Here is a 22,585-nt window from a genome sequence, read left to right on the forward strand (position 1 = left end):
AGGGTGTAAGGTCTGTGTCTAGAGTCATTTTTCTGCATGTGGATGTTGAGTTGTTCCAGCACCATTTGTTGAAAAGAGAAGGTTGGGAGTTTTATTAGAGAAATCTTACATATTGTTTTGAAAGGAAGCTCATTGACGCTAGAGAAGTTTTTGGGAGCTGGCAAGCTCTGATTGGTAGGTAATGGCGGTAGGTAAAACTAGTCTTAAAGTCGTGGCAGGTTATTTCAGCAGCTACCAGGTAAAACGGGTGTTGGGATTCTAGCAGTGCACCTCAACAGCGGGGCCAAGAAGGTGCTCTGTGCCTCGAGTACTTTTCCTCTGGCCCCTCGACTCTGATTTAGTTGGAGATGAAAGAATGACCTAGTTTGTATAATTAACTTTCACAGGACCATTGGGTTTAAAGTGATTATTTATATATAGTCATGTGTTGCTTACTGATGGACTATGTTCTGAGAAACACATCATTAGGTGATTTTGGTGTGCAAACATCATAGGGTGTACTTACCCAACCTACGTGGTGCAGCCTACTACACATATAGGCAATATGGTATAGCCTATGGCTCCTAGGCCACAAACCTGTACAGTATGTTACTGTATTGATTGCTGTAGGCAGCTGTAACACAATGGTAACTATTTGTGTTATCTAAACGAATTTAAACATAGAAAAGATAGTGATTATGCTATGATGTTGCTAGGCAATAGGAATTTTTCATCTTCATTAAAATCTTATGAGACCACCATCATATATGTGGTCTATTGCTGATGGAAGGTTAGCATACGGCATGTGACTGGAGTTGGATTACTGTCTGCCATGTTTATTACTGTATTTGATTTATTACCCTTGTTTTTTTGTTCTTCTTTTGACTTTGCTCTTTTTCTACCACTTGTGATTTTAATTGGGCATTTTGATACCATATAAATGGTAGGAGGGGTGGAAAGAGGGAAATAAATGTCTAGAGCCCTGTGATTAGACTCAGTCTTCTAGGGAGCCTGTACCTTTGGGCTGCACGCTTCTCAGGTGCCCCTCAGCGTCCCTCACTTCTCACCTTATGTGGGACAGGATGGCTGGAAGGGACTGAGTTGTGTTATTTTCCTCCCCCACCAGAAGGTTAAATCGGGCTGTATTTCCCTTCCTCTAGGTTAGATAGGTTCTGATAAACTCCAGTAGTTTAGGCTCTGGTTCAATAGTTTCTCCTGAGGTCAGGCCCTTTTGGGAAGGAACAGCACGCCCTTTATATTTCCAAGTAGTTACTTTTCCCCTCTTCCTGTCGAAGCACAAGATTTTCCTGTGGTATTCACTGTGAGAACCTGCTAGAGCTCCAGGAGGCAGAACTCACAGAAGTGTGGCACCCAGTCCCTGACCCCGGAGTTTTAACTAGCGGAGGTGTCCACGCTGACCCTCCAGCAAATTGTCAGTTTACAGTTCAGGTTTCCCTCCTCACTCCTGGTCCCATAGAAGTTTCTTCTGGGTTTCTGCCCCTGTCCGTTCTGAGTCTCTCTGTCCACCTGTCAGTCTCTCCAGTGCTGGGGCAACAGTTTGCCCTGTGACCTCACTTTGATGGACCTAGGAAGAGTTCCTGATTTTTCAGTGTGTTCAGCTTTTTACTTGTTGTTAGGATAGAGTGATAACCATCAAGCTTTTTACACGCTCGACTGGAAACTGGAAATTACACTAAATTTTAAAGTGTAAGATTGGCAAATCTTGGAGATTCTAATTGCTTTTCTTTTTTTACTTGTATTGTCTATCTTTTTTTTTTTTTTTTTTTTTTGAGATGGAGTCTCACCCTGTTGCCCAGGCTGGAGTGCAGTGGCACAATCTCAGCTTACTGCAAGCTCCGCCTCCCAGGTTCACACCATTCTCCTGCCTCAGCCTCCTGAGTAGCTGGGACTACAGGCGCCTGCCACCACACCTGGCTAATTTTTTGTATTTTTAGTAGAGACGGGGTTTCACCGTGTTAGCCAGGATGGTCTAGATCCCCTGGCTTCGTGATCTGCCCACCTCAGCCTCCTAAAGTGCTGGGATTACAGGCGTGAGCCACCATGCCTGGCTATATTGTCCATCTTCATTGACTCCTTAAGTTGTTCCAGATTCTCATTTATGGAACCCTATATCTGTGTGATTTGAATCTTTTAATATCTATTGAGACTCCTATTATGATTCAGGTATGATCTCTCTTGGAAAATATTCTGTGTCCACCTTAGAAAAATAGGTGCTTTGCTGTTGTTGAGTAGAATGTTATAGAAATCTTAATTAGGTCATACTGGTTGATAGCATTGTTCAAATCTTCTTTATCTTTATTGATTTTCCATTCACTGTTCTGGCAATTATTGAGAAAGACGTTTTGAAATAGCCAACTATAATTGTCTTGTTTTCTCTTTCCAGTTCTGTCAGTTTTTCCTTCATGTATTTTGAAGGTCTGTTATTTAGGTGCATAAAGGCTTAGAATTTTTATGTCCTTTAGGCATGGGCAAGGACTTCATGTTTAAAACACCAAAAGCAATGGCAACGAAAGCCAAAATTGACAAATGGGATCTAATTAAACTAAAGAGCTTCTGCACAGCAAAAGAAACTACCATCAGAGTGAACAGGCAACCTACAGAATGGGAGAAAATTTTTGCAATCTACTCATCTGACAAAGGGCTAATATCCAGAATCTACAATGAACTCAAACAAATTTACAAGAAAAAAACAAACAACCCCATCAGCAAGTGGACAAAGGATATGAACAGACACTTCTCAAAAGAAGACATTTATGCAGCCAAAAGACACATGAAAAAATGCTCATCATCGCTGGCCATCAGAGAAATGCAAATCAAAACCACAATGAGATACCATCTCACACCAGTTAGAATGGCAATCATTAAAAAGTCAGGAAACAACAGGTGCTGGAGAGGATGTGGAGAAACAGGAACACTTTTACACTGTTGGTGGGACTGTAAACTAGTTCAACCATTGTGGAAGTCAGTGTGGCGATTCCCCAGGGATCTAGAACTAGAAATACCATTTGACCCAGCCATCCCATTACTGAGTATATACCCAAAGGATTATAAATCATACTGCTATAAAGACACATGCACACATATGTTTATTGCGGCACTATTCATAATAGCAAATACTTGGAACCAACCCAAATGTCCAAAAATGATAGACTGGATTAAGAAAATGTGGCACATATACACCATGGAATACTACGCAGCCATAAAAAGGATGAGTTCAGGTGCTTTGTAGGGACATGGATGAAGCTGGAAACCATCATTCTCAGCAAACTATCGCCAGGACAAAAAACCAAACACCACATGTTCTCACTCATAGGTGGGAAGTGAACAATGGGAACACTTGGACACAGGAAGGGGAACATCACACACCGGGGGCCTGTTGTGGGGTGGGGGTCGGGGGGAGGGATAACATTAGGAGATATACCTAATGTTAAATGACAAGTTAATGGGTGCAGCACACCAACATGGCACATGTATACATATGTAACAAACCTGCACATTGTGCACATGTACCCTAAAACTTAAAGTATAATTTAAAAAAAAAGAGCAGCTGAAAAAAAAAAAGAATTTTTATGTCCTCATGATGAATTGATTCCTCAGTCATGTTAAATGGCTCTCTTTATCCCAGATAGTATTCTTTGCTCTGAAATCTACCTTAATATTAATATAGCTTATCTAGATTTATTTTGGTTAATATTAGCATAGTATATCTTTTTATGTCCTTTTAGTTTTAACCTATTTGTGCCTTTATATTTGAAGGGGAGTTCTTGTAGGGAGCATATAGTTGTGTCCAATCTGTCAATCTCTGTCTTTTAATTGGAGTATTTAAATCATTTCTATTTAGTGCTATTTATTTAAAATTTTTTGTCATTTAAAATTTTTGTGGGCACATAGTAGGTATGTATATTTATGGGGTACATGAGATATTTTGATACAGGTATGCAATGTGAAATAAGCACATCATGGAGAATGGGATATTCATTCTCTGAAGCTTTATTGTTTGCATTACAAACAATCCAGTTACATCTTTAAGTTATTTAAGACTTACAGTCACCCTGTTGTGCTATCACATAGTAGGTCTTACTCTTTCTAATATAATGTAATGTATTGATGTTGTTGGCTCTTAATCTAGCATCTTGCTATTAGTTTTCTGTTTGTCTCATCTGGTTTTTGTTCCCTTTACCCTATTTTTTTGCTTTCTTTTGGATTAAGCACCTTTTGTGTTCCATTTTAATTCCTTTGTTAGCTTATTAGCCATAATTTTTTTTTTTGAGACAGAGTCTCGCTCTGTCATTCAGGCTGGAGTGCGGTGGTGCAATCTTGGCTCACTACACCCTCTGCCTCCTGGGTTCTAGTGATTCTCCTGCCTTAGTCTCCTGAGTAGCTGGGACTACAAGCATGCACCACCACGCCCGGCTAGTTTTTGTATTTTTAGTAGAGACGGGGTTTCACTATGTTGGCCAGGCTGGTCTCGAACTCCTGACCTTAAGTGATCCGCTGGCCTCAGCCTCCCAAAATGCTGGGATTACAGGCACGAACCACCATGCCTGGTCAGCTATAATTTTTTGTTTTGTATGTTTAGTGGTTGCTTTAGGGTTTAGAGTAAACATCTTTACTCCTCATAGTCTACCTTCAAGCAGTATTACGCACTTCATGGATAGCATGAGGAACTTAACAGCAGTCTCCTTCCATTTCCTCCCTCCTGGCCTTTGTGCAAGTGTTTTCATGCATTTTATTTATTTATTTATTTATTTATTTTTGAGACGGAGTTTTGCTCTTATTGCCCAGGCTGTAGTGCAGTGGCGCCATCTCAGCTCACTGCAGCCTCCACCTCCTGGGTTCAAGCGATTCTCCTGCCTCAGCCTCCTGAGTAGCTGGGATTACAGGTGTGCACCACTATGCCCGGCTAATTTTTGTATTTTTAGTAGAGATGGGGTTTCATCGTGTTGGTCAGGCTGGTCTGGAACTCCTGACCTCAGATGATCCACCCGACTCGGCCTCCCAAAGTGCTGGGATTACAGGCATGAGCCACTGCGCCCAGACTGTTGTCATGCATTTTAATTCTACATATATTAGAAACCCCACAATAATTCATCATTTTTTATTAAGTAGTCAATTCTTTCTTTTTTTGAAAGAAGAAAGAAGTTGAATTTTCTAACATGTCATAAGCGTGCAGGCAGGTCATCAGAGTCTGTGCTGTTTCTGTCTTGTTGGCCTTGCCATCCTGAAGGTTTTGCCGCCATCCTCCTATTCAATTTATTTATCACTGTATCTCCCTTCCAGCTAGCTGGGGGGCAGGGAGAAGAGGTGAAGGGGGTACAACTCAGAGGTTGCACATGGTGCTTTCTCTCTCATTTCTTTGGCCAGAATGTTCTTGTGCAGCCATGCTTAGTGGGAGATGAAGGTCTGGGAGAGGTTGTCCTCCTTTTGGATTGCCAGGCTCCCACTAAGAATCAGGGGTTCTGTTACTTCAGAGTTAGAAAACTGCAGCCATGGGCCAAATCTGGTCTACCACCTATTTTTGTACTACCTGTAAGCTAAAAATGATTTTTCCATTTTTAAATAGTTGAAAAAATCCAGAGAGAAAGAATATTTTGTGACACATTAAAATTATATGAAATTGAAATCTCAGTAGTTACAAATAAAGTTTTACTGAACATAGCTGGACTCATTTTCTTACATATTGTATACAGCTGCTTTTGCACTGTCAGAGCTGAGTTGAGTGGCCGCGCCCCAGGCCACCTGTCCCACAATCCCACAAAGCCTGCAGTATTTACCAGCTGGTGCTTTGCAGAAGGAGTTTGCTGACCCTGATCTGGAGCAAGGACTGAATGATATTCCAGGATAACTAACAGACCCTGCCACACTCCCCAGCACAGAGACTTCAGATTTTGTGTGTCCCTATAAATTTTAATTCTCTTTTAAAGAGATTTTTAAGATAAGAATATATGTTTTTATATTTCCCTTCATATTTATCATTTCTGGTGGTGGTCTTTATTCTTTTTTTTTTTTTTTTTTCTTTTCAGAGACAGGGTGTTGCACTGTTGCCCAAGCTGGAGTGCAGTGGTGTGATCATGACTCACTGAAGCCTCAAACACCTCAGCCTCCCGAGTTGCAGGGACTAGGCTCACACCACCATGCCTGGCTAATTTTCAAATTTTATTTAGAGACAGGTTTTCATTATGTTGGTCAAGCTGGTCTCAAACTCCTGACCTCAGGTAATCTGCCCGCCTCGGCCTTCCAAAGTGCTGGGATTACAGGTGTGAGCCATTGCACGCTGAGACCTTTCTTTGGCTTACTTTGCTTGGATGGAGCACATCTGTACCCTAAGGGCAGGGTATGGGAGCTGTTTCTCAGCTCTTGAGCCCTGTTACTCTCATTGCAGTGGCAGAGGTGGCTTTCTGGATTGCGGATCAATTTCCTCATTACTTATGACACTGCACATATTTTCATGTTCCTTTTGGCAATTCGTCTGTTCTCCTTTGTGAAATTCCTGTTTACGTGTTTTCTTATAATAAGCTTTGAGAGTTTTTATTTTTTATGGAGACAGAGTCTCCCTATGCTGGCCAGGCTGGTCTCAAACACCTGGCCTCAAGCAGTCCTCCTGCCTCAGCCTCCCGAAGTGCTGGGATTATAGGTGCAAGCCACTGTGCCTGGCTGAGTTTTTAAAATATATTCTGGAGATGTCATTTGTATTATAGATAAATTTCCTTCTAGTCTGTGGCTTTTCATTTTCTTAATGGTATTTTTCAGAGGAGAAGTTTTTGATTTTTGGTAAAGTCTAGCTAATCCTTTTTCTTTTAGGATTTTATGTCCTATTTAAGAAATCTTTGCTTTCTCTATATTTTCTACTTTTGGCTTTTACATTTAATTCTAGGATCCATCTCAAGTTAGTGATGTGAGGTAAGGGTCAGGATTTGGTTTTGTTTTTTCCATGTGGGCATCCAGTTGTTCCACTACATATTATTTTGTATTTGTGGAGCTGCATCTTCAAGGTGGATTCCTGGAAGAAGGGTTTCTGGTCAAAGAATGGTTTTATCTCTGTTGCCAGGTGCTGTGGGTCCTGTATCATCTGGGAGTCTCATGGGAATCTAGGAGACTGCCTGTTTGCCCATAGCCTCACCAGCAGAGTTTCAAGTTTTTGGATCTTTTTCAGTTTGCAGTGAGAAATAGTATCTTAGATGAGTTTGCATTTGCATTTCTCTTATTATGAGTGCCACTTATGATTCTTTAAGAAGTCACATACATTAATTGTGATTTTTTTTTTTTTGAGACAGAGTTTTGCTCTCATTGCCCAGGCTAGAGTGCAATGGCACGATCTCAGCTCACCACAACCTCCGCCTCCCAGATTCAAGTGATTCTCCTGCTTCAGCCTCCCGAGCAGCTTGGATTACAGGCATGCGCCACCACACCTGGCTAATTTTGTATTTTTAGTAGAGACGGGGTTTGTCCATGTTGATCAGGCTGTCTCGAACTCCCGACCTCAGGTGATCCACCCGCCTCAGCCTCCCAAACTGTTGGGATTATAGGCATGAGCCACTGTGCCCAGCCTTGTTGTGATTTAATATATATTTGGACGTCTTTTCATCATCTCATTTTGTGGGTGTGTGTTCTTTTTTTTTTTTTTTTTTAAGACAGTCTCGCTCTGTCACCCAGGCTGGAGTGCAGTGGCTCACTGCGGGCAGTGAGATCATGGCTGACTGCAGCCTCTGCCTCCCAACTTTAAGCAATTCTCCCACCTCAGCCTCCCAAGTAACTGGGATTAAAGGCATGCACCACCATGCCCAGCTAATTTTTGTATTTTTAGTAGAGACAGGGTTTCACCATGTTGGCTGGGCTGGTCTTGAACTCCTGACCTCAAGTGATCCACCTGCCTTGGGCTCCCAAAGTGTTGGGATTACAGGCGTGAACCACCACTCCTGGCCTCTTTTTGTGTTTTCTATTGACCATAATTTTCCTTTCTATTTTCTTTATTATTTTCTGCCTCCTCTTGAATTGACCATTTTCCCCCTCTTCCTTTTTTACTCTTATATATATTGTATTTCATTTCTCTGAGCCTTAAATTTTTTATATAGCTATACTTTCTAATGAAGTTTCAAGGTCATCATTGTCTGTCCTCACATCAAGAACGTCACATTTTCTTTTCTAAACTCCTCTTTTCATTTCTGTTCTGTTTTCTAAAATTTTAATTTAACTTGTTTTGTAAATACATTTTGCACTCAGTTTTTCTTTTAAGTTCTTTGGAGTGGAATTGCTTGGGTTCAAATCCCAGATCTGTTCTTTATTAGCTGAAATAAACATGGGCAAGTTATTTCACCTTTCTGTGCTTGCTTTTCCTAATCTGAAAAGGGGGAAATAATTGTGCCCATAGAGAAATCACATGGAATTCAATAACGCACATGGTACCTATCACATAGAATTGAATCAGTTAATTCATATAAAGCATTTAGAATAGTTCTTGATATAAGTACTAAGTAGATGTTGATTATATAATTAATATTATTGTACTACTGGTTTATTTTTCTCATTCCCCAAATATATACTTCATAGTTCTTTAAGTAGGGAGGTGTCTTTGTTCACGTTGCTGTAAAGGAATACCTGAGACAATAATTTAGCAAGAAAAGAGGTTTATTTGGCTCACAGTTGTGCAAGCTGTATAAGAAGCATAGAGCTGGCATCTGCTTGTGGTGAGGCCTCAGGAAGCTTCCAATCATGGCAGAAGGGGAACAGGAGCTGCATGTCACCTGTCAAGAGAGGAAGAGAGAAAGTGGAGGGAGTGCTAGGCTATTTATTTATTTAGATTTTTTGAGATGGAGTCACACTCTGTCACCCAGGCTGGAGTGCAGTGGCACAGTCTCAGTTCACTGCAACCTCCACTTCCCAGGTTCAAGTGATTCTCCTGCCTCAGCCTCCCAAGTAGCTGGGACTACAGGTGTGCGTCACCATGCCTGGATAACTTTCATATCCAGGATTTCACCATGTTCAGCAGGCTGGTCTTGAACTCCTGACCTCAAGTGATCCACCCACCTCAGCCTCCCTAAGTGCCGGGTTTACAGGCATGCTGTTGCACTTGGCCTGTTTGGTTTCATAAATACTATTACTTCTTTTATTTCTTGGATATTTTAATTCAGTTTATTTGAAAGTCCTTTTCAGACAGATGTTTTATCTTCATATCGTCAGATGTGGATATTTCTCTCCCAATCTCCTTTTTTTTTTTTTTTTTAACTCTTTATGATGGCATTGAACTACTTTGCGGACTTAGTGATTTTTGTTTGAGAGCTTATCTTGCATGAACATTTCTCTCTTGGCGAATTTTAACTACCACCTCCACTCCTGGTTCCAGAGTTTATCTTCTTGGCTAAAAGGTTAATTACCTGATAATGTAATTCCAAACCAGAAGACCACATGACATGCAGACTTGGGTTCCAAATTACTTTAAAGAAGGGTTAGGGCATTTTATAATATTTCACATTTCTAGTGCTGCTGCTTATTTCAATGAGTTATTTAATAGGTGAAAGGCGTATCTTGTCATTTCAATTTGTGTTCCTTTTATTAATAGTAGGACACTTTTCTAGAATTGCCTCTGTATTTCCCTCATAAATGATTGCCGGGTAAAACAACAGCCATTTTATAATGCTCATGGGTTCTGTGGTCAGGAATTCGGAATGGGCATGGCAGGAGGGTTTGCCTTTATTCCACACTGTCCAGGGCCTCAGACAGGGAGACGTGAGGGCTGGCATTAACTAAGTGGGGGCAGTGATCTGAGTACTCAGGCACGTTCTGGTAGTTGATGCTGGCTTTTGGCTGGGACCTCAGCTGGGACTCTTGTCCGAAATGCCCTGGTATCCTTTCCATGTGGCTGCTTCCCCACAGCGTCATGGCTGGGCTTCAAATGTGAGCGTCCAAGACCACAGATCCTGAGTATGTGGCCTTTTCGTAATGTCGCTTTAGAAGTCTCGCAGCACCACTTCTGGGTGGGTTATGAGCCCACCCAGGTTCACAGGAAAGGATCATAGAACCCACCTCTTGGCAGGAGGCAGAGTCGCATTGTAAGAAGAGCCTGTGTGTTGGGAGATGTTGCCATGGTCTTCTGAGGGAAATGTCATCTGACAAATTGGGAAAATACTATTATGTTCCATTATTAGCTGGTATGGGAATTTTTAGAACATTTTAATTGTTTTTACAATAAAGGTTGAGACAAGATTTTAAAATTTAATCCCCTCAAGTAAGGTTTACTACAAATTCATATTCCATAAAAATTTAACATATTAAGATTTTATAATGGTATTTGCTTTTATTATATTCCTTTTTATCCTATTTTCTATTAATATCACTTTTTGGTGTAGCTTTTTTATTACCATTTTTATTTTGCAGACAAAGCTGTAAAATGTAATATGGATTCATTGAGAGATTCACCTAAAAACAAATCTGAAAAGAAACACCATTGCATCTCTTTAAAAGATACAAATAAGGTTGTATTTTAAAAATGTTCTTTAAATACAAAGTTCATATAGTGTTAATTTTCAAATTTTCTCTTTTGAAATCTATCTGAAACCAAAAATATGTTTTCTATTAAAAAATCATTGGCCATGATAGTTTCCTTCATGAGAAAATATAGTTTGCTTGTTTGCTTATTTTGAAAGGAGAAAGTAGCTCCAGCTTCTTCATGTCAGGCTCTTATTCTCGGCCTAGTTTTCTTTCTACAAAATTGGATATTGATCCTCCTTTTAATGAAGGTGTGAAAATCTGGGATTCCAGGGCATTGTCCTAGTGAAGTGCAAGTCTAATCTGCTCTCCATCCCTTTGACAAGACAGGTTGAAAGTAATTGCAGGACATTTTAAATACTGACGATCTGGAATGCCAGCTGCCTGCCATTTGGACGTTTAATGTAGTGGTTATAGCGCTGGCATAATCACCCAACTTTCCAGTTTTTTATCTCTCTATCTCTGTGTGTGCATGAAAGCTGTATGGGATGGTTGTTCATGAGAATAACTCCCATGGAATTTTGGTTCCAAAAGAATGTATATTATGTTGCTAGCATACACATTCTTTCTGAAGAAAATTTTTCTTTTACAGCGTGTTGAATCCTCAGTGTACTGGCCAGCAAAAAGAGGCATAACCATATATGCTGATCCAGATGTACCAGAAGCAAGGTATGATTTGAAAATTCAAACTGGGTGTGGTGGCGCCTGCCTGTAGTCCCAGCTACTGGGGAGGCTGAGCTGGGGGAATCGCTTAAGCCCAGGAGGTCGAGGCTTCAGTGAGCTATGATCGTACCACTGTACTCCAGCCTGGGTGACAGAGTGAGACTCTTATCTCTAAAATAATAATAATAATAATTAGGTGTAATTGACAAGATACTTAAGAGTGATGTTGTCTTATACAGTGTTCTATAAGATTGATGATTGGAAAATAGTCCATTTTCAAAGAGTGGCCCAGGAAATTTTGGTTAAACATATTAACTTAAAGGAAAAATGTGACACCTGGTTGGCAGCAAAGTTGACTGAAAACTGGTAGTGGCCCTAGAGTCTGTCTCCTCTTTGCCTTTTTGGACAGAGTTGTCCCTGTAAGGCAGGTCTGAAGATTGGCACGGAGTGGTCCTGATGAGAGGGATGGCCTCACGTGGCCAGATGGCAGCACAGGGTGGGTGGTTACCCAGGGCGGAAAGAGAAGAATGGTTTCGTGAGTATCAGAGGCTGGGTCTGTACTTTGTCCTCTTCAAGATACATGTCAGTGACGTTAACAAAATTGCAGAAAGGATGTAATGTTGTACCACTTCTTGAATGGTCTAAGAACACACTTCCCCTCGTGTCGTGGACTTTATGCTGTGGTTGTCATATGTTGTACTTTTACATATATCATAAATGCTAGACTCTATCTCACTTTTATTTAAATAGTCAATTATATTCTAGAGAGAGTTAACTAACAAAAATATCTTCTGTCTTTACCTATGTGGTTGCTTTGGTGTTCTTTACTTTTTGTGTAGCTCCATATTTCCATCTGGTATTATTTTCCTTCCACCTAAGGGCTTCCTTTAATATTTCTTGCATTGCAGGTCTGCTGTTGATGAACTCTTTCAGCTTTTTTTTTTTTTTAAAGTATTCATTTTAGGTTCATTTTGAAAAGGATACCTTTGCTAGGTGTAGAATTCTAGGTCGACAGCACTTTATTTAAAGATGTTGTCCCACCGTCTTCTCTCTTGCATTGTTCCCAGCACTGCCTCTGCTGTCACCGGTGCCTTTGTTCCTCTGCTGTTTCCTCTGACTGCTTTTCAGATTTTCTTTTGATTACTGGTTTTAGCAATTTAATTATGATACACTGGCCAGGCATGGTGGCTCACGCCTGTATTCCTAGCACTTTGGGAGGCCAAGGTGGGCAGACCTCACCCGAGGTCAGGAGTTCAAGACCAGCCTGGCCAACATGGTGAAACCCCATCTCTACTAAAAATGCAAAAAAGTTAGCTGGGCGTGGTGGCAGGTGCCTGTAATCTCAGCTACTCGGGAGGCAGAGGCATGATAATTGCTTGAACCCAGGAGGCGGGGTTTGCAGTGAGCTGAGATCACACCACTGCACTCCAGCCTAGGCAACAGAGCAAGACTCCGTTTCAAAAAAAAAAAAAATCATAATATACCTTGCTGTCGTTGCTACCATATTTCTTATGCTTGGGGTTCATTAATGTTCTTCGTTTGTAGCTTTCTTACATCAAATAGTCATTATGTCTACAAATATTTTTTTCTGCACCAATCTCTTTTTCCTCTCCTTTTAGAGACTCTGATGAAACAAATGTCAGATATTTTGATATTGTCCAAAAAGTCCCTGAGGCTCTGTTCATTTTTTCAGCCTTTCAATCTTGCTATTCTGCAGATCAATGATTCTACTGATCTGTCTGTACATTCATTATCTTCTGTCATCCACATTCTGCTATTGAGCCCATCCTGTGAGTATTCTATTTATTATATCTATATTTTTTTGCGACAGGATCTTGCTCTGTTACTCAGGCTCTCAAGTGCAGTGGAGCAATCATAACTCACTATAGCCTTAAACTCCTGGGCTTAAGCGATCCTCCGGCCCCGGCCTCCCAAGTGGCTAGGACTGCAGGCATACACCACCACAGGTGGCTAACATTTTAATTTTTTTGCAGAGATGGGAGTCTCGCTATGTTGCCCTGGCTGGTCTCCAACTCCTGAGACCAAGTGATCCTCCCGCCTTGGCTTACCAAAATATTAGGATTACAGGTGTGAACCACTGTGCCCGGCCTATATTTCTTGTTTCTAAAATTTTCCTTGTTTTTTTTTTCAGAAGTTTATATTTCTTTGCTGAGAACTTGTGTGTTTCCACTTGGGAGTGCTGGCCTTTTCTTCTTGTAGAGTGAGTGTCCAATGATTGCCACCCTGAGCCACCAGAGGTTGGCGCCTGCTGATTGTCGTTTCCCTTGGCAGTCGATCTGGTTTTCCTGGGCCCGTGTGTGCTGAGTAACTTTGGACTCACTCTGGATATTTTGAATGTTATGTTGCGAGATTCTGGTTTCTGTTAACATTCTCTAGAGAGTGTTGGTTGGTGTCATTTGTCTTAGCAGGAGGTCGGTACCTCCATGAGGTCCGGCCCTCATGTTCTGCCTTGCGAACTGTGGGTGGCGGTGGCCGTGTGAGCTCAGGCTCTGGGCCCTCGATGCTGCCTGGGGCCTGTTCTGCATCTGCTTAGCTTGGGGCGAGTCGGGGCTTGGGTTGGGTCATGAACCACCTCTCTTTCTTTTCAGAATTTCCCTCACAGTTACCAATTTCTAGGGCCTCCTTCCCCATATTCCTCTGGCCAGATAGTTTCTCTTGGAGACATTGGTGTGCAGTAATGTGGAATTGGGATACCTTGAGAATAAAACAAGTAAGGGAGAAAAAAGATGGAGATTTTCCTCACGCAGTCTTTGGACCACAGCTCCCATCTCCCAGTTCCTCTGGCTTCAGGTGCAGGTTTTCTCTCAGGGTTTAAGGTCACCACACTGCTGTTGCTGTTGCTGGGTGCAGCCCCAAGATCAGAGCTGGCCTTGGGGCCCGGTGAGGAAAGAAAAGAAAAACAATGGGGATTCCCCACACTTTCTGGTTTAAAGGGCGCCTCTTCCCGCTTCTCTGGCTTGAAAGAAGAAGTCTCTCCTGGAGATTCTGGCGTCTGCACCTGCCACAAAGTCATCTTGAGGTCAACACAGAGACACAGAGAGAAAAAAGACAAGAAAGTCCTGGTGATTCTGTTTTTCAAGTGTTTGACTTCTCTCCCCTGCTGTTGGGGCCTCATCCAGAATCTCTAGTTGTGATCAGCAGGAGAGAGAGGCTGTGGCAGGCCTACTCCATCCTGTCCAGCACCACCACCAGAAGTGTCAGAAATGACTTTTATACTTAAAGGACTAAGCTCCAGTTCTCACAGAAATGTGCTTATGTAGATAAACCAATTCCTCAGTGGTGCTTCTTAAATTTTTAATCCAGAAAATAAAGATATTTTCAGGATTGGGGTAAAGGGGTTCACAATTTTTCATTTTTTTAAGAGACAGGGTCTTGCTCTTGTTGCCCAGGCTGGAGTGCAGTGGCACAATCACAGCTCACTGCAGTGTCCAACTCTTGAGCTTAGGCGATCCTCCCACCTTGGCCTCCCAAGTTGCTGGGACTATAGGTGCACACCACCATGCCCGGCATTTTTTATTTTTTTATTTTTGTCGAGATGGGGACTCACTGTGTTGCCCAGGCTGCTGTTCACAAATTTTAATGAATTTTTTTTTTTTTCATTTCTAGTGCTTTAAGTCAGAAGTCAAATGAGAAACCTCTTGGATTGACTGAGAAGAAAGAATATGATGAGAATAGCTGTGTGAAGTAAGAATTTTTTCCTTGGCCTGAATTGTGTATTGAAATAATTATAATAAAATTATAAACAAGAGAAATCTACACATTTTATTATTAATTTCAAACCTGCATTCCCATCAAAAAATAAATGTACAGTATATCTCCTGTAGGGTTTGAGGTTAATTTTTGCTTTTCCATCCACTTGGGCACATTTTTCTGTTTAAAGCTTTGTTCCAGTGTAAGTAGACATTTTCTACCTTGCCTTCTGGATCCTCTAGGTGAAGTGAACAGTGTCACAAATCAAATTAGATACAGTTGATCTTTTGGGGCTGTTGATGTTCTTTGGGTTGGTCTTTGCTTTCTTTCCAGTTCTCTGAGGCAACACTGCTAGAGAAACTGAGCAGTTTGCCTTGATTTCATACTTGTGTAATCTGTAAAATATTTACATAGCAATTTTCGTTTTGAGACAAGGTCTTCCTCTGTCATTTAGGCTGGAGTGCAGTGGTGCAGTCACAGCTCACTGCAGCTTCGACCTCCTAGGCTCAAGCGATCCTCCCACCTCAGCCTCCCAAGTAGCTGGGACCGTAGGCATGCACCACCATAACTGATTTACATACATATATATATATATATATATATATATATTTTTTTTTTTTTTTTGTAGGACGAGGGTCTCGCTATGTTACCCAGGCTGGTCTCAAAGTCCTGGCCTCAAATGATTCTCCTACCTCTGCCTTTCAGAGTGCTGGGATTGCAGGCATGACCACAGCTTCCAGCCTCATGCCATTTTTATACTTTTTACCATATTGGCCTCAACGGTTTTACATTCCAAGTAACTGTAGCTGCCCTGGAGCTCCCAGAGTGACAAAGTGTGAGACAGGTCAGAGGTGGGGAGGTCCTGCTGTTTCCACTGGTTGGCCTTGGGGGTTGGAGCCAGGGTGTGGACTCTGCAGCCATGTGGGCTTCCCAGCTTCCCAGAGGCCATGCTGATGACCTGCCAGGGCTTCTTACCCCACAGGACACCACCCAGTATTTCAAGGGTGAGGCTTTGAAAGCTTCCACGAGCCCACAGAGTTGGGGATGGCTGTTGATGCACCTAACTGACACCCCCCTCCCAGGGCAACCTCAGCCCTAATACCCAAAGGTTTTGCTGTGACAGTGGTTATTTTCCTTGGAACAGAAGGCCTTGCATTATCCATACAGCTTATTTCTTTCTTTTATTATTTTCAATTATAACCTGGCAAATTAACCCTGGAATATTCTTTTTTTCATTATTTATTTATTTATTTTTTAATTGGAGACGGAATCTTGCTCTGTCACCCAGGCTAGAGTGCAATGACATGATCTTGGCTCATTGCAACCTCCACTTCCTGGGTTCAAGCAATTCTCCTGCCTCAGCCTCCTGAGTAGCTGGAATTACAGGCGCCTGCCACCACGTCCAGCTAATTTTTGTATTTTTAGTAGAGATGGGGTTTTGCCATGTTGGCCAGGCTGGTCTCGAACTCATGACCTCAGGTGATCCGCCCACCTTGGCTTCCCAAAGTGCTAGGATTATAGGAGTGAGCCACTGTGCCCGGATGACCCTGGAATATTCTATTCCCTTTTATTTTCGTATTAAAAAGTTCTGTCTTGTCTCCTGTTCTGTTAAAATGCCCTTTACTTAGAACCCACTGATTAAACAACATCAGTTATCCTGTCAGTCTCCTGTGGGTTTCAGGGAACTTTGAGGTAATTCAAGATTAAACATCAAAGAAGGCTTTGAGTTCCTTAGGGACACAGGGATGACCTGGTGATCCTGGGACCTCCCCCTTGACTGCACAGAGGTCCGGCATTGGCTGCACTGCGTCCAAAGCCTGGGGAACCCTGTGCTGTCATTTCTGGCGAGATAGCCAAGGCAGCCTGGAGGAGAGGCACCCTTTCCTTAAGGATGGCCAGTCAGGGACCCGCATTGCCGCATCCCCAAACCTCACTTGGGACTATGATAACGACTGTCACAATGTGGGCAGAGGGGCACAGGGACCTTGGCTCGTTGCCAGGGGCCAGGTGTCCCACTAGCCTCCTCTGTGTGACACCTGTGGTTTTCTTTTCCTGTCTTTTTGTCTCGCTGATGGAGTTGCTCAAGCCTGTAAGTACCAGTAAGCAGTTGTATTTCTTTCTCCTCGGGCCTGTTCCTTCATATAACTCATTTGGAAACCCCCAAGTTACAGTACATTCTGGAAGAGGTCACCCCAGATGCAGTCTTTCCCATTCCAGGATCACATACCACCAGGATCCCCTTGGGAATCCTGGATACTTGGGTAGCAGAGGAAGTGGCGGGGCCCACACCCAGGTTTAAGGGCTCTCCTAGTGAAATTCTCTCTCTTAATCTTTGGGTGTTCAAGAGAAACTGCTCTGTTCTGCTAAGGGCTTCTGGAGGTGGCAAGGCAGCCTGGATTGGGCTGAGATCGTGTTTCTAAGCTGGTGCCAGCTTCCGCCCAGCCCGTGGAAATATGCTAGGTGGTGGGTGAGTCTCAACTCTGTGTGTTGACCCTCGCAGCATTATTTTCAGGAGGTTTTTGGACTTTGACAGTGCAGCCATATGTGCTGCGGGGAGTACTTTCATAACTGGTTAAGACGTCCTGAGCATAGGAGGGTGGAGTGGTACCTGCTTGCCACTCACGTCATCTCTGATATTTAATGTACCCTGGAGCTCTCTCTGCAGTTCTTTGTCTTTCCTTCTTCTGTGTCCCCCTTGCCTACTGTGATATTCATTCTTTATTCTTCTGTTGTCTTCCTTTAAACATTTTAACATCAGCTTACTTTGTACTGCCCACTGATTGAAGATGGAAAATTCTCCGAATATGCCCATTCTTTTTTTCTTTTCTTTTCTTTTCTTTTTTTTTTTTTTGAGACAGATTCTCGCTCTGTAGCCCAGGCTTGAGTGCAGCGGTACAATCTCGGCTTGCTGCAACCTCCGCCTCTCGGATTCAAGCAATTCTCCTGCCTCAGCCTCCCGAGTAGCTGGGATTACAGGCGCATGCCACCATGCCCAGCTAACTTTTTTGTATTTTTAATAGAGACGGGGTTTCGCCATGATGGCCAGGCTGGTCTCGAACTCCTGACCTCAGGTGATCTGCCTGCCATTAGCTTCCCAAAGTGCTGGGATTACAGGCATGAGCCACTGCACCTGGCCCAAATATGCACATTCTTTGTGATACCATTTCAATGTCAGAGTCTGAACAGCAGTGCATGTCGAAGCCTGGACTGAAATGCCCTTCACACAAACTGCTGAGTCCAGGGTCAGACACTGTCCTTCCAGACCCGAGCCCTCTGCCAAAGAACACAGTGAGTGGTGAGGACGCGGCTCTGTTGTACAACCCTTCCTCCTCCCTCTTGAAATCACACCCACACGTCTGTTCTTCCCATGACTCCACTCTCCCCGCATCATGATTCTGGTGAGATGAGTGTTCATTGTCCCCGAGCTGTGAGCAGGTGAGTGCTGCGGAGCTCTGCAGTCACACAGCACGGCTGCTTCTCTGTTTTCACATAGCCTTTTGGTTTACCTGAAGTTAATAATTATCTTGTTTTTTTCTTTCCTTGGGTTTTTTTTTTTAATGGGGTCTCACTGTGTTGCCTAGGCTGGTCTCAAACTTCTGGCCTCAAGCAATCCTCTTGCCTCAACCTCCCGAGTAGCTGGGACTACTGTCTGCCACCATGCCTGGCTCACTTCCCTAAGGTTTTAATCTATCTTTTTTTTTTTTTGAGATGGAGTCTCGCTCTGTTGCCCAGCCTGGAGTGCAGTGGCGCGATCTCAGCTCACTGCAAGCTGCACCTCCTGGGTTCATGCCATTCTCCTGCCTCAGCCTCCCAAGTAGCTGGGACTACAGGCGCCCACCATCACGCCTGGCTAATTTTTTTGTATTTTTAGTAGAGACGGGGTTTCACCATGTTAGCCAGGATGGTCTCCATCTCCTGACCTCAAGATCCGCCTGCCTCAGCCTCCCAAGCGCTGGGATTACAGGCGTGAGCCACCGCGCTCGGCCATTTTTAATCTATCTTAAAGATTCATCCCCAGAATTCTCTGTTATCTAAACTCAGGTTCTCACTTGTGTGTCTTTGGACATCCCTCCAGACCCTTTCTGCCTGCTTTGGTTTGTGCCTGATATGTCCCGTGTTCATTGTCACCAACATCCTGAGATTCTCTGCATCTTTCTTGAATTGAATCTCCTCTTTTCCAGATCATCCATCTTCTTCTTACTTGGTTTACTCCCTTGTTTTGGTGGAGAGCATCCTTTAGTAGCTTTCTAGGAAGGGAGACACAAAACATAAATTTTTTAGAGACTTTGCATAAATGCTTTTAGACTATCTTCACACTTGATCAATAGTTTGGGTATACATTTTGAAGACATTTCTACTTCTAGTTTCTAGTGTAGAGACGTCCACTCTATTCTGATTTCTTATTCTTTATATATGACTCCTTTCCTTTTCTCTCTCTCTCTCTCTCTGGAAGCTTATAGGATCTTCCTTTGTTGCCGGTGTTTGGAAGTTTCCTGATGTTGTGCCTTGGTGTGGTTCTATTATTATGCTTGTCATTCAGTGGACCCTTCCGGTGTGTAGCCTCATGTCCCTTACCCCTGGGAAATTCTCTTGACTTTTTTGTTGTTCTCTTGTGCTGCGTGTTCTCTGTCTTCTTTCAAGAACCTCTGTGACTCGTATGTTGAACCTCCTGAATTGGTTGAGTAATTTTATAAAATATATTTTTCTTCTTTTTTTTATTATACTTAAAGTTCTGGGTTACATGTGCAGAACGTGCAGTTTTGTTACATAAGTATACATGTGCCATGGTGGTTTGCTGCACCCATCAACCTGTCACCTACATTAGGTATTTCTCCTATTGTTATCCCTCCCCTAGCCCCCCACCCCCCACAGGCCCCAGTGTGTGATGTTCTCTTCCCTGTATCCATGCGTTCTCATTGTTCAGCTCCCACTTAGGAGTGAGAACATGCAGTGTTTGGTTTTCTGATCTTGTGATAGTTTGCTGAGAATGATGGTTTCCAGCTTCATCCCTGTCCCTGCAAAGGACATGAACTCATCCTTTTTTATGGCTGCATAGTATTCCATGGTATATATGTGCCAAATTTTCTTAATCCAGTCTATCATTGATGGACATTTGGGTTGGTTCCAAGTCTTTACTATTGTGAGTAGTGCCACAGTAAACATACATGTGCATGTGTCTTTATTGTAGAATGATTTATAATCCTTTGGGTATATGCCAAGTAATGGGAATGCTGGGTCAAATGGTATTTCTGGTTCTAGATCCTTGAGGAATCACCACACTGTCTTCCATGATGGTTGAGCTAATTTACAGTCCCACCAACAGTATAAAAGCATTCCTGTTTTTCCACATCCTCTCCAGCGTCTGTTGTTTCCTTACTTTTTAATGATTGCCATTCTAACTGGCATGAGATGGTATCCCATTGTGGTTTTGATTTGCATTTCTATAATGATCAGTGATGATGAGCATTTTTTCATATGTCTATTGGCTACATAAGTGCCTTCTTTTGAGAAGTGTCTGTTCATATCCTTTGCCCACTTTTTGATGGGGTTGTTTGCTTTTTTCCTGTAAATTTGTTTAAGTTCTTTGTAGATTTTGGATATTAGCCCTTTGCCAGATGAATAGATTGCAAAAATGTTCTACCATTCTGTAGGCTGCCTGTTCGTTATGATGATAGTTTCTTTTGCTGTGCAGAAGCTGTTTAGTTTAATTAGATTCTATTTGTCAATTTTGACTTTTGTTGCCATTGCTTTTGGTGTTTTAGACATGAAGTCTTTGCCCATGCTTGTGTCCTGAATGGTATTGCCCAGGTTTTCTTCTAGGATTTTTATGGTCCTAGGTCTTGTGTTTAAGTCTTTGATCCATCTTGAGTCTATTTTTGTGTAAGGTGTAAGGAAGGGGTCCAGTTTCAGTTTTCTGCATATGGCTAGCCAGTTTTCCCAACACCATTTATTAAATAGAGAATCTTTTCCCCATTGCTTGTGTGTGTCAGGTTTGTCAAAGATAAGATGGCGGTAGATGTGTGGCGTTATTTCTGAGGCCTGTGTTCTGTTCCATTGGTCTATATATCTGTTTTGATACCAGTGCCATGCTGTTTTGGTTACTGTAGCCTTGTAGTAAAGTTTGAAGTCAGGTAGCGTGATGCCTCCAGCTTTGTTCTTCTTCCCCAAGATTGTCTTGCCTATGTGGGCTCATTTTTGGTTCCATATGAAGTTTAAAGTAGTTTTTTCCAATTCTGTGAAAAAAGTCAGTGGTAGCTTGATGGGGATAGCTTTGACTCTATAAATTACTTTGGGCAGTAAGACCATTTTCACGATATCGATTCTTCTGATCCATGAGCATGGAATGTTTTTCCATTTGTTTGTGTCCTCTCTCATTTTCTTGAGCAGTGGTTTGTAGTTCTCCTTGAAGAGGTCCTTCACATCCCTTGTAAGTTGTATTCCTAGGTATTTTATTCTCTTAGTAGCAATTGTGAATGGGAGTTCACTCATGATTGGACTCTTTGTTTGTCTGTTATTGGTGTATAGGAATGCTTGTGATTTTTACACATTGATTTTATATCCTGAGACTTTGCTGAAGTTGCTTATCAGCTTAAGGAAATTTTGGGCTGAGATGATGGGGTTTTCTAAATATACAATCATGTCATCTGCAAACAGGGACAATTCGACTTCCTCTCTTCCTATTTGAATACCTTTATTGCTTTCTCTTGCCTGATTGCCCTGGCCAGATACTGCCCTTTCTCTTGCCTGATTGCCCTGCCTTTCCAATACTATGTCAAATAGGAGTGGTGAGAGAGGGCATCCTTGTCTTGTGCCAGTTTTCAAAGGGAATGCTTCCAGTTTTTGCCCATTCAGCATGATATTGGCTGTGGGTTTGTCATAAATACCTCTTATGTTGAGATACATTCCATCGATACCTAGTTTATTGAGAGTTTTTAGCATGAAAGGCTGTTGAATTTTGTCGAAGGCCTTTTCTGCATCTGTTGAGATAGTCATGTGGTTTTTGTTGTTGGTTCTGTTTATGTGATGGATTACATTTATTGATTTGCGTATGTTGAACCAGCCTTTCATCCCAGGGATGAAGCCGACTTGATCATGGTGGATAAGCTTTTTGATGTGCTGCTGGATTCGGTTTGCCAGTATTTTATTGAGGATTTTTGCATTGATGTTCATCAGGGAAACTGGCCTAAAATTCTTTTTTTGTTGTGACTCTGCCAGGCTTTGGTGTCAGGATGATGCTGGCCTCATAAAATGAGTTAGGAAGGATTCCCTCTTTTTCTGTTGATTGGAATAGTTTCAGAAGGAATGGTACCAGCTCCTCTTTCTACCTCTGGTAGAATTCGGCTGTGAATCTGTCTGTTCCTGGAATTTTTTTTGGTTGGCAGGCTATTACTGCCTCAATTTCAGAACCTGTTACTGGTCTATTCAGAGATTCGACTTCTTCCTGGTTTAGTCTTGGGAGGGTGTATGTGTCCAGGAGTTTATCCATTTCTTCTAGATTTTCTAGTTTATTTGCATAGGTGTTTATAGTATTCTCTGATGGTAGTTTGTATTTCTGTGGGATCAGTGGTGATATCCCCTTTATCATTTTTTATTGTGTCTATTTGATTCTTCTCTCTTTTCTTCTTTATTAGTCTTGCTAGTGGTTTATCTATTTTGTTGATCTTTTCAAAAAACCAGCTCCTAGATTCATTGATTTTTTTTGAAGGGTTTTCTGTGTCACTATCTCCTT

At 42.2% G+C, this 22,585-nt stretch overlaps 1 protein-coding gene across 2 annotated transcripts in view; it reads left to right on the top strand.

Annotated features, from left to right (window-relative positions):
• The window catches only part of TDRD12 (tudor domain containing 12), a 100,340-nt gene that overhangs the window by 33,072 nt on the left and 44,683 nt on the right, over positions 1–22,585 (top strand). For both annotated transcript variants that reach the window (XM_008969262.6, XM_055103752.2), the window contains exons 8-10: positions 10,372–10,469; positions 11,075–11,151; positions 14,773–14,850. In XM_008969262.6, the coding sequence (XP_008967510.3) occupies positions 10,372–10,469; positions 11,075–11,151; positions 14,773–14,850 (253 nt within the window). The remainder of the gene's footprint in view (positions 1–10,371; positions 10,470–11,074; positions 11,152–14,772; positions 14,851–22,585) is intronic.

The sequence above is a fragment of the Pan paniscus genome, chromosome 20 (genome assembly GCF_029289425.2).
Source record: "Pan paniscus chromosome 20, NHGRI_mPanPan1-v2.0_pri, whole genome shotgun sequence".
Taxonomy (NCBI): domain Eukaryota; kingdom Metazoa; phylum Chordata; class Mammalia; order Primates; family Hominidae; genus Pan; species Pan paniscus.